We start from the raw sequence: 12,958 nt of genomic DNA, 5'->3' as shown, positions 1-12,958 counted from the left end.
ATATATTTCATGAAGGCATTGCTGCTATACAGTACGTGTCTGATGCTCACATTGCACTCATGTCAGAAGCACCAAGGCGCTTCTGGGTTGAAAGGATTAACTGGTGATGTCATCATTTCCTGGGGGATGCCCAGTTGGGTGCTCCTTTCATGTTCCTGGCAGGAACTGGAGTGAAAATGGACGCTCACCCCACCCCCATAGCAGCACTCAGGTCTCGAACACGGGCTCCAACCCAGTTCCTAACAATGCAGGCCACCATGCTCCCTATGTATGATGCTGATCTTAGTTTACGAAAGAAATCAAACGGCTTGCTTCCCCACTCAGATCTCTTTTAAGGCCCAAGCACCTTTTCGCTGCCAGCCAAATCCACCAGGTAAAGCTTCCCACTCAGTTTTTGCTCAGTCTCCATGTTCTCCTGCTTAATGTTGATAAGGAAGATGCTGTGACTCCGGGAACTGTGCTCATTCATGTCTGCAAGGTTAAGAGAGAGAAACAGGCAAGCCTGTTTTATATCTCAAAGAGAATTTCTGAGCAGAGATTCCCTGCACTGAAATTGTACAATATTCAGCCGACTGAAGGCTCTTTGAGGCATGGAGATTGGCAGTATTATTGAAAAAAGCTTAGCAAATGAGTTTGTCTACACCAGGGATCTTCAAACTTGGCTCTTTTATGACTTGTGGACTTCAACTCCCAGAATTCCTCAGCCAGTGTGCTAGGTTGAGGAATTCTGGGAGTTGAAGTCCACAAGTCATAAAAGGGCCAAGTTTGAAGGCCCCTGGTCTGCACGCTTGTCTGTTTTCTACTATAATCCTCATATGTGCAGGTCTAAAAATAAACATTACAGAAACCTATAAACTGTTTGATTTGAGATAATAAGCAATTATCATTTGAAGGCAGTATCAAAATGCTACTCCAGTTGAATATATTAAGAATTATATTACTTTCAACTCTCTACAGGAAATCCATGTTCCCCGCACCCCACACCCACAAGTCCTATACAATACTTTGGGTGGCAGAAAAACACAACAAAACAAAATAGGTTTATAAAAATAGTTGTGATTGCTTCCTAATTATAAACTGAGAACAAAAAGAATCCTTATGGACAGAAAATTCACGATAGGCTTATCTTTTATACAGGATTTTTTATATATACAGTAACTGGATTATTTGTTTTTGTTTTTGTTTTCTTCTTTCCTTCAGTCATGTCCAATTCTCAGAGACTGCCTGGACACGTTTATGCAGTTTTCTTAAGAAGTGCTTTTTTAAATTTATTTTATTTTATTTTAATTCCATTTATATCCCGCCCTTCTCCGAAGACTCAGGGCGGCTTACAAGCTTAGCAGTAGCCTTCATTCTATGTATATGCCTGCTTATTAGGGCTTTCACACACACACCCCAAGCGGCATTATTACAAAGTCAGCTTATTGCCCCCAACAATCTGGGTCCTAATTTTACCTACCTCGGAAGGATGGAAGGCTGAGTCAACCTTGAGCCTGGTGGGATGCGAACCTGCACTAATTGTAGGCAGCTGGTGTTACTTAAGGAGGCATTAGCCCACTGCTCCACCAAGGCTCTCTTTTGCCTTTGCCTCTTTTGCCTTTGCCTCCTTCCTAGGGCTAAGAGAAATTGACTGGCCCAAGTCACTTTGTGCTCAAGACAGTCCTATCCTGATGCCTTAACTACTACACCAGACTGGCTCTTGTTTGTATACTAGGCGATACTAAAAGGACACTATCTCCTCACCTCCGGTTTTTATTAGACTTAGCCTCTCATCAACTTTCATTCTGCACTTTAAGCATGGTTGATAATAAGAAACAGCAGTGCTAGTCCTTATCTCTTGGTGGCAGTTAAAAATCTTGCTAGAGGATTATTGGTTTCTCTCGGCTTTAAACGGAGAGGCTGAGATTTACTGGTAATCTCTATCCGAGAACTAACTAGCTCTAACCCTGCTCAACTTTATCAAAATCGGCTGCTGTAAACTTTAAGGCAGGAGTGTTCAGACTTGGCCCTCTTATGACTTGTGGACTTCAACTCCCAGAATTCCTCAACCAGACACATTGGCTGAGGAATTCTGGGAGTTGAAGTCCACAAGTCATAAAAGGGCCGAGTTTGAAGACCCTTGCTCTAGGGGATAGTTGTACTTTTTTTATTAGTGTAAAAATACGTTAATGGGAACTCATTCAGCCTCATAAAGCCCATCATATAGATCTGGACTAAACATGGAGGTGTTTTTGCCCCCACCACTATAAGACTCTGCCCCTTCCTGAAAGTTACATCACCACTGCCTGCACATAGAGTCTCGGCTGTGTCCTTCAGAGCATGGTCCTTAAAATCTTAAGTGTTATCACTCTGGTTTTCCCTGAGCACTAGAACCTTTCTTTTCTTACATTTTTCTTCAGTAAAAGATCTGTCTGTACAGTCTGTGACCCATTGAACCAATGAAGGAGTTGGTCCAAAGCTGAAACCAGTTGCTTGTTGTTGTTGTTGTTGTTGTTGTTTGCAGCCTGTGGCACAGAACATGATTTTCCATCCTGTGGACTAACCAAAACTGGCAGCTCAAGGATTTCCAGTGTCTTGCCACCAGTTCCCACCCCATCCTGGCATCTTCTGCCTGAAATAACTGCCTCAATCTGACCTAGAGACAACCCTCTCGTTTTTGATACTTTTCTGGATCTGCAAAAACAAGGAGGTACAAAGTTCTCAGAAAATGCCCTAGTGAAACAGAGATTCTTCCTGCTTTGTATGTAGGCTCCCCAATTGCCTGTTCCACATGCCATCATCCTTTCCCAACTGGATGTCTTCAAAACTCACTGGTGACAGCCACATGGCGGTTGGATTTTCCTTCATCAATGACATCCAGGATTTCTTCAGGGCTGGAGACGAACCGTTCAGTGCAACCCTTAAGCAAAAAAGAAACCGTTTTTTGCTCCTAATCCCATCACTCCCTTCAGTTAATTGATATGCTTTGCTCCTAGTTATCTCCCTCAGCCTTGCACCTGGGTAGCTTTTCCTGACTTATCTCAAAGGTGCTTTTTCAAAAGGCAACTGGTCTTTGTTTTTCCCTTGAGGAAGACATTTCGTTTCTCATCCAAGAAGCTTCTTCAGTTCTGACTGACTTTCTTGGATGACAAGCAAAATGTCTTTCCTCAAGGAAAAAACAAAGTCCAGTTGCCTTTTGGAAAAGCACTTTTGAGATAATCATGATCTGGATGACTGAGAATCTCCACTGACTTCTTGCTCTAAGCCAGTGATGGCGACCTTTTAGAGGCCGAGTGCCCAAACTGCCACCCAAAACCCACTTATTTATCGCTGGGTGCCAGGTGGGCATGGCCTACTGGGTAGGTGTGGTTGTGGTGGTCATGTAAGATTGGGTGGGTGTGGCCAAGGTGGGTGTGGTCACCTCAATGTCGCTCGTGGGGAGGGACACTTGTGGGGAGCAGCTGGTTGAAGAGGGACAGTTGCCACCTTCGAGGCATGGCACGGGTGCCCAGAGGGAGGGCTCTGAGTGCCACCTCTGGCACCCGTGCCATAGGTTCGCCACCACTGCTTTAGGCAAATGCTCAGTAACAGAAATGGGTGATTTAGTGTCCTCTGGTTGTAATGGACTACAAGCTCCCACAATTCCTCGCCATTGGTTTTGCTGCTTGAGACTGATGTAAAAATGTATACATTTGTATAACATAATTACTTAAAACACATGGAGCTTGTCTATCTGTTCTAAAAAAAGGATATCTAGGAAGAGCCGAAATTTTGGGGAGAATCTTTCCATCCCACACAATACTGTAGATCCTATTTTTACATGTCTCTCTAGTATTTGGTATTTTTTTAAAATAGCAGAACTTCTTTTAAGTTGTAATGCTTTCATTGATTTGGGTGCTACAGTACTTAAAGCCAGACTTCTCAGTCTTGCTCCTCTGTCAATAAAAATTGGTACTGAGATTGACCATTGTCCAGTATTGATCTTTTTAGAGAATATCTTAGTTCAATTTCCCAACTATCTCACCTTCACAAATGGCACACGGTTCTTATCCTCATGAACTGAGAGATTGGTCTTCGTCACTGGGGATGAAGAAGAAATGGGTCCAAGAGAGCCCAATGAATCCAAGGAAATATGTTTTATTTAAATTACCCGCTATCTTCACAATTGTCAACATTCTTCCCAGGCCATTGATTTGTTCTATCTCCTGGCTTGCTCTCCACCCCACATGATATTTCATATCCCTTGAAGCTTGCTCACCATCTAGCAGATCACGGATTTTGTCCAGGTAGATTTCAAAGTAAGAAACCTGAGAAGAGAAGGAATAAAAAAAATGAAAAATGGGAAGAGGGGAAATTACCTCTGCTCTGGTTCTCAAGGATGCATGCCTTTCCTGCAGCAAACAACTATACAATCTCAGATATTCCAGATAGGTAAGTTGAATCTTCCAGATGGGGATTGTGAAGCTTTTAGCCTTTTTGTAACAAATACAATGGAGCAATAGGACAAAAAAAGCAACTTTCTGTCAATCTAGTAGGTCCAAATATGGTGGGGTACATTTCCCATCAGTCCTAACTACTGGTAATATATCTAGAATATTCTTAGCAGAGGTGGCATAACAGAACCTACCATTTGAAGTCACAGGATCACTGCCACCATCTAGCTGTTTTCCACTCACCTGGACATGGTGGGCACGATTTAAGGAAAACTGCACTAGTTGGTGCATGAAAGCAAGTGGTGGAACACCTGCCCAATGTTCTAAGAACCTTCTGAAGTTAAGGAATGGGACAAAATGCTTCAAGCAGATAAGTCATAAGCACTCTCTATATCACTGGTCCCTCCTTGTATGTCTCTGACCTTAATGTGGAATTCCAGGTTCTCATCCATGGAATAGATGTGGTTGAAGATGTCCTGGGCAATGCGTGGGATGATGCCCATGAGCTGGGGATCATGCAGTTTGCCCTAGTGGAACAGAAGAATTGACAGTAAGTTCAACAAGCCCTCCGAAATTCTTCAGGTAAGCTTGATTCTTGAAATCTAGGATCTATTTGTAGATGCTACAATCAGGCCTGTGTTTTCTAGTTATAGACCAGCTTTAAAATATGTTAGAAACCTCCTCACCTCCATGGTGTGAGTCTTTCCAGAAGACGTCTGCCCATAGGCAAAGATGGTTCCATTGTACCCAGCCAGCACGTCTGCAAAAAAAAAGGAAGATGAAGGATAAAAATAAACTTAGCCATTTTTAATGGATATTATTTATTATTTTCCTGCTGCCCTACCCAAACAATCCTATTAAGTACCTGAAATTCTACCATGCCCAGACTGACCTTTGACAATCTGCATGGCACAAGCATGATACACTTGTTCCTGTGTAGTGTTGGGTGGGAAGACTCGGTCAAAGACATAAGGCTTGCCCTGCAGAGGGACACAGAAAGATAAAATAGTAGATTAGAATACCCAAATGTTTACATGAAGTATCCAGTATATTATTCTTGAAAACCATTGCCTACGGGATGTCATGGTCTACAGGGGACAAAATAAAATCGGATTAATTCCCCCCATAATTGAATTGCTATACATCAGTAAGCATTCAAAACACAGAATACTGGAACCAGTATTATTTCATCTGAAGTCTGATACATACTTGGAGGATAGGAGAAGGGTGAGGATCCTGAACTCACAGCTGTTACTTAAACAGCAGGTGGAGACCATGGTGGGTGGCATTGGCTTCACTTCAGTGGATGAGCCACTTATGACTTTATTTGGACCAAAGATGATGGAATCATGTCTTGATCTCATCTGGATTAAAGTAATGAGCTCTAATGACCCAGACTTTGGATATGATCCAGAATCTACAACTGATTAATCCTGTCATAGTAAATAATATTTCTCTTGAGGAAGAGCCAGTAACAACTCACAAAGCCCATTATCAGACTGCATTCCTAACAAGAAAATGACTTATTACCAGAATGGATAAATACAATAGAACAGAATTCTTTATTGGCCAAGTTGGGCACATAAGGAATTTGTCTTCAGTGCATAAGTTCTCAGTGTATATAAAAGCTATAAATGATAAATCATGATCATAGTCATCGTAAAAATACATTCATCATAAATCATAAGATATAACACTTAGTGATAGTCATAGGATACTAAATAAACAATCAACATAAATCATACTAGGAAACTAAATAAAACAATATAAATCGTAAGATACAAGCAACAAAGTTATAGTCATAAGGAGATAAGGAGATAGGTAATAGAAAAGATGAGAAGAAGAATAGCAATACAGCCTTACTAAATAGTTTGACAGTGTTGTGGGAAATAGTTGTTGAGCAGCGTGATGGCATGGGGGAAAAACCTGTCCTTGTGTCTAGTTGTTCTGGTGTGCAGTGCCCTATAGTGTATTTTTGAGGGTAAAAGTTGTTCTTCAGATCCTTGGAGAACTGCCATTTCTATCACCAGCCCAAGGGCAAATGCTACTGTCACGTCTTACTTTGTGGCATTTACAACAAGTTCTTAGAATAGTCTAAGTGCTGCTAGGATGGTTCACGGCTTCATATTCTGGGAAGCCCAGCCAAAGAATACTTCAGGGAAATGTCCACTGGAAGATGATGGAGCAATTAGAACAGGGGGCAAAAAGTGGTTTTGCTTTCCTCAGTAATGAAGATTTTCAGTCAAATACCTTGCTGAGTATAAATGCTTTTCATGTCTGGAGGTTAGTTTATTTATTTGTTTGTTTGTTCAATTTCAATGGCTGATCAACTCAGTCAATGACTCTAGGTGGCTTACAATTAGATAAGATAATCTTTATTGTTATTTTTTACTGTGGGCACAACAGCACACATCGAAAATGAAATTTAGTTGCCCGCTCTCAAAAAATATATTACAGTTTCTTCCCCAATCTATCAGAAAGACTGCTTACACAATCCATTTGATCCAGTCAGTGACTAACTTGACCAAAGGTAGTTACTGGCTGTTCTAGCAACCCAAAATCATACTAATGAGGTCCAAAGTTGCCTTGTTGTGGAATAGAAAATTCCTAGCCACTTTCACCTGGAAGCACCTGGTGTTCCATGAATTATTGAATTAGGAGTGTACAAGGCAAAGCGTAATGCCCTAATGATGGTTAGGAAGGCAATAATAGACTTTGTTTAGGAGCTGCAGCCAATCAGGTCATGCAATGAATTCTGTAAGGCAGAGACCCTTTTTTCAAACACTTTATGTCTCCAACTCTATTCCCTGAAAGACAGCTGCGAGGGCTTTATAATCTGCCCCAAATCTTTATTTGAGTATGGTGTCCCCAAAGCACAGCTGACTGGGTGTTTTAATTAAAAAAAGCCTGTGTTAAAACTAAACCATTCTTGTCCCATTACTGACCAAGTTATGGTGTTCCCACAACACATTTACCTTACTATTAGGGTTCTGTTTTTGGCAAGTCGAAAGACTTGAGAGCTTGCGCTAGAATCAGGTGTAGGCAACCTTGGCTCTTTTATGACTTGTGGACTTCTGGCTCAGGAATTCTGGGAGCTGAAGTCCAGAGTCATAAAAGAGCCAAGGTTGCCTACCCCTGGGCTAGATCATAGGACACATACAGTATACAGGAGATAATGAGTTCTGGGGTAGACTGAATAAGGAGCTGTCCAAATGCTGATTCATTTAAATGTAGGTTAGTGACTTTTTGCTGCATCTCTATCAGCTACAACTATACTATCAAAAAGCAGCAATCAAGACTGCCCTACGCACAGTCACTCATGCACTCGTGACCTCCAGGTTAGACTACTGCAATGCTCTCTACATGGGGCTGCCCTTGAGGACCACTCGGAGGCTTCAGCTGGTGCAGAATGTGGCCGTGCGAGTTGTGATGGGAGTTTCCCGATACTCCCATGTAACACCTCTCCTCCGCGAGCTGCATTGGCTTCCGGTTGCCCTCTGGGTGAGATTCAAGGTGCTGGTGGTGACCTATAAAGCCCTAAATGGCATGGGTCCGGGTTATCTTAGGAAGCACCTGCTGCCAGCATCAATCTCCCATCGTCCTGTGAGCTCCCACAGGGAGGGCCTCCTTAGGGTGCCGCCGGTCACTGAGTGCCGGCGGGTGATCCCTAGGGATAGGGCATTCTCTGTGGGCACGCCTGCCCTGTGGAATGACCTGCCTGTGGAACTCCGGACCGCCCCCGACCTTCGTTCATTTCGCCGGGACCTAAAAACCTGGTTATTTGATTTATCTGGCCTGGACTGAGGGGTTTTAAATTTTTAAATTTAAATTTTATATTTGGGCTATTGTTATTTAATCCTATTTTAATCTTAATTTTATATTAATTTTTGTACTGCTTTAACTGTTTTAACCTTGCCCTGTAAACTGCCCTGAGTCCTTTGGGAATAGGGCAGTATAGAAATCTAAATAAATAAATAAATAAATAAATAAATAAATAAATAAATAAATAAATAAATAAATAAATAAATAAATAAATAAATAAATAAATAATGTTGGTCCTGAAGTTAGGCAGACTGCAGTAGAGTTCCTGCCTTATGTAAATTTAAGCAGAGCAATCACATAAGAAGTGAGATAAGACTCACATAGCACACTTAACTTGTAACTGAATCAAAGAATACAGTGAAATATAAACTAGCCAAATAGGCTGGCTTTACACAACATGATAAGCACATATACAAAAGCTAAACAAGATTAAATCCAACCAATTTAGCATGCTACACCAATGCATCTGCTTTTCTTTTTCTGGTTTGTTGAAGTGTGTATTATGTGAATGCCAGTGAGGACTATTCAGACCCATTCAACCTACTGACTTGAGACAATATATACCTGGGGAATTTCTCAAAAATAGGAGTGCCTGACCTGAAAGTCATTTAGACAGACAATAAATTATGAGGAAGCTGAACAGCACTGAAAAATATATTCAGTGGTTCAGCTTCAGCTTATTGGACTGGTTTATAGGGCCCATGGGTATACAAACAGCTACGTGTTTTATGTTCAGGCAGATGTTTTTCCATCTGCAAATGTTATAGTGCCCACGTTTATCATCTGAAAGGCATGTCCAGGACACAAAGCATGTTCTAGCCTGCCATTACTCAATCCATTGTAAGCTGAATACACAGTGGCCTCTACATATTTAGCATAATAGCTTATGCAGTTAATCTGCACCTGCTTCCTAACTTCATCACATTCGCATATAGTGAATTACATCCTGCTGCCCTATTTCTGAGGAAAGCACTTCTTAAATAAATCTGATAAAGGTTGGGGAGGGGAATATTAGATGAATGGAACATGATGAACGGAACATGTTGCTCTTGTGATATTTCCTCTAATGTACCATTCTATCATCCTGCAACAGTCCAAGATTCCAGCCTGAAAAATCAAGGCTCCAGGTAACATAAAGGAAGGATGCCTAATCAGTGGGCATATTTGTAATACTGAGAATCCATCATGGGCATATTTACAATGTGAATGCCATGATGGGCATGGTTAATCACAAATCATTCATTTGCCAGAAGTACGAGCTTCTAACTTTCCCTCTAATCTCTCAGGATATTTTATACCACCTAAATTCAATCTTTTAAACAATCTGATGCACCAGGAACCCTGGACAGTCCGATGGAAGGTTGCTGGTATTCCAGGCACCATGCTGGACAGCTATAGGGACAGAACCAGAGGCAAACTCAGGTTAAAATCACCCTACATCTCACTACCAAATCTGCATTATGCTACTTACAGAGAGTAGATATTTTATTTCAATTTCATTATAAGTATCCCTGCTTACAAAATGTGTAGCTGAAATTCTTCTCAACCTAGTTCAGCGTGCAATTAATTGTGTACAACATTCATTTGAACAGGGTGCAGTATACCTTATCCCATACCGCAGGGGTGTCAAACTGCCGGTCCACGGGCCGGATGGATCATGCCAAAATCACGCCCACCCCATTGCCGGTAATGGAAAAAAGTCGCAATATGTTGCAACATGTCACGTGACGTTGTAAGTTTGACACCCCTGCTATACAGTAATGTGACCTACAGTATGCTTTGTGCCATTAATTGCTAGTAATGACTGCTATTGAAAATGGCTGTAGGCTGCTCTACTGTTTTTAAGAAGAGATTCTAGCTGCATAGATTCCTTCATTTACCATTGATATTTATTATAACAAAATTATATTTTGTTATTTATTGTAACAAAACTACAATAAATTTTGTAAAATTACAATACATTTATCATAACAAAAACATCTGCAAGTACCGATGCTTGGTCCAATTTACAGCACCAGTCACCGCTAACTGTTTTAGAGCCTTATAATGTAGGTAACAAAGATATATTGGCTCTCCTGACTTAATAATTATAGTTAATTCCCCCAAATTGGAAAATACCAATTTGGTGAAGGTTACATTAGATCTTTTTTTTCATACATCCTTCAGTGACAAATTTTACTATGGAAAATTTGTTCCATGGTTTGGTTTATTCCCTTACCAAAATGCTGCATTTAATACTCAAGCTGTATACAAAATTGTTTGAAGAAAGATGAGTAAGTTAATTCTTACCCGGTCAGAAATATGGTATACAGCCTCAGTCCATCCCAGACTGTTACTGTACCAAAACAAAGAACAGATGGAAACTGTGTTTTCTGTCCAAAACAGATCATATTGAGCCCTTTACAAAGAGTGGTTTGGGAAGAAAACAGGATGTTTATGATCATAAATAGAAATACTAAATGATACACAGCAGTTGCCGATATCATTCGGTATGTATTCTTAGCTATTCTATAATAAATTACTCATTAGAGATTCATGGATTCTTATATGCATGCTTAATTAGCTTCAGCCCAGCTTGCCCAAAAGACAGAGTGATAGCTTCCAGTTATGGCTTCCCAATATCGACTTTTCGACTTTTCTTGGGAAAATCATTAGCATGATTACAGTATACTTGCTTTGCTTAATTTGCTAATCGTACAATATAAAGTCAACATTACCAAAGTGGAGTAATGTCCCAGTCACCTCAAAGTTTAAATGATGGAATGATACGTTGAAATGACCTGAGGGGTGGGGGTGGGATGGAGAGAGATGCTACATATGGAATGATCAGATAAGAAAGGGCACAGCCCACAGCTGCATAATGGGCAGAAAAAGAGATTCAGAAAAGAATCTCCCTAATTGCTAAGGCTGTAAAAGAGATAGCAGGAGATTAGTACTATCAAATTTGCAAGATTCTTTTAACGTAATCATAGAATAAAGTAGAGTTATCTTATCTAATCATGTTTCCTGTCTTGTCTACCTGGGGAGGCTGACAGGAAAATGGGAGAATCAGAAAAGGTACCAATTGAGGGAATTACCTCATCTGTTCTGCAATGATTTTGGCACTTTGTTTATATTTTTAGCAATAACTGAGCCGTGGAAAAGCACTTAGGTAATTGAGAACGACGAATTTCAAAACTACCCCAGTGCTCATTCAGCATGTTGAGTCTTGTGTCAATCTAAACATGAACACAGAGAAAGAGAGAGATACATACATATGGCATGAGCTTTCATGGGCTAGACTCCACTTGATCAGGTGCAGCTGCTGAAGTGAGTTTAAGAAAGCAGAAGTCATCATATTTGTGATAGCTCCCTAAAGTGCCTTGAGGATGTTATTTTTTCCCACAACAGACATAACGTAACTAGTCCTCTGAAATTTGACTTTTAGCTAATCACAGCTACGTCAGACCCAATTATATTGAGACACCTAAAATCTACCATATTGCTTATCTTCACAGCTTCTCCTGGTCCTGCTAGATGAGATAACCAGGTTCTGTAATAAAAAGACCAAGGTCAATGAGACTGCAGCTGCTGTACTAGGTAAAAGCAGATGCGATGCCTTTTTTTGGACCTACCCAGGGGAAGGAGGCAGATGGCTCTCCTATCAGCCATTGCTCTACTGTCTCTTGAATGTGACAGTTTTGGGGTTCAGCAGGAAAGTTAAGAAGGTCAAATCATGAAAGGGTTTCAGCTAAGCAACTTTGAAAAACAGTCAACTCCAATATCAATTCAAACAGTCAGCGGGATATACCTTTAGGCCTTGACCACCATTTAGTTACAGAAATGAGCAATGTGCTTACTTCTACTGCTGGTTAAGCAGAACTGCAATGAAAAAAAAACACAGCGATATTTATATATAATAAAATAAGCATAAATCTAGTTTTCTTTAAAGGTAAGTATTTGGTAGGCATTTTTTTTAATTAAGAGATTTTTATCTCAGTGTTTAGATATTTCATCACAGTTGTTGTAGAAACACACACAAACACACACAGACAGAGGTTTTAGAATCCATAAGTAAAGCTCAAACAGCATAGAAATTAACCCACAAGACTGAAGAATTTAAAGAATGGCAGCTTTAGAGCCCTAACCGTACCTATATTCTTTGATGAACCATGCAGATGGATTCCTATAAAATGAGGTGGTGGTGAGGGAAGAAAAGTCATTGTGCTTTACAAAAGAATAGCCACTTGCATTGACAAAATGAACTGGGAATACCATAGCACTGCACACCATGCGGTAAAATGGGAGAATAACCACATCAAGCTGAACTACCTGTTTGTTAATCAGGAGCTTTGTTAGCCCTGTGCAAAGTTCCCTTAGCCCAAGTTAGACATGAGGCATTCTCTGAGGGAACGGCCAAGTGAGAGTCGTAGCTTCTTTGCTTTTGGCACCTTCAGATCATTTGTCTGTTGCCCACTTCCTCCTGGCTAAAGGCCTTCGCACTCTTCTGGATGCATAAACAGGCCTGCTAACCCAATTTCAAAAACATCAGTAATATAAATAACTAAATAAAACAGCTGCTGAAAGTCTACTATAACAATAATTCTATCAAGATTATGACTGAATGAAAATACCTGAGGGAACAAAAAGCATTTAGCTTGGCATCAGAAACATTAACAACTACGGTACCTCATGAACTTCCCCAGGGAGAAAATGCCACAGCCTAACTATAATTGGTAGAGGAC

General features: G+C 40.6%; 1 protein-coding gene across 1 annotated transcript in view; it reads right to left on the bottom strand.

Annotated features, from left to right (window-relative positions):
* Positions 1-12,958, bottom strand: part of KIF5A (kinesin family member 5A) — a gene marked incomplete at both ends in the record, with an annotated part of 59,317 nt that overhangs the window by 27,250 nt on the left and 19,109 nt on the right. The window contains 7 exons of the mRNA XM_081321693.1: positions 347-471; positions 2,812-2,899; positions 4,004-4,059; positions 4,238-4,286; positions 4,835-4,939; positions 5,099-5,172; positions 5,305-5,392. Of these exons, the coding sequence (XP_081177819.1) occupies positions 347-471; positions 2,812-2,899; positions 4,004-4,059; positions 4,238-4,286; positions 4,835-4,939; positions 5,099-5,172; positions 5,305-5,392 (585 nt within the window). The remainder of the gene's footprint in view (positions 1-346; positions 472-2,811; positions 2,900-4,003; positions 4,060-4,237; positions 4,287-4,834; positions 4,940-5,098; positions 5,173-5,304; positions 5,393-12,958) is intronic.

Source organism: Vipera berus, assembly GCF_964194415.1.
Source record: "Vipera berus genome assembly, chromosome: 2".
Taxonomy (NCBI): Eukaryota; Metazoa; Chordata; class Lepidosauria; order Squamata; family Viperidae; genus Vipera; species Vipera berus.
The sequence above is the reverse complement of the archived record's forward strand: the minus strand, read 5'-3'. Positions and strand labels throughout refer to the sequence as shown.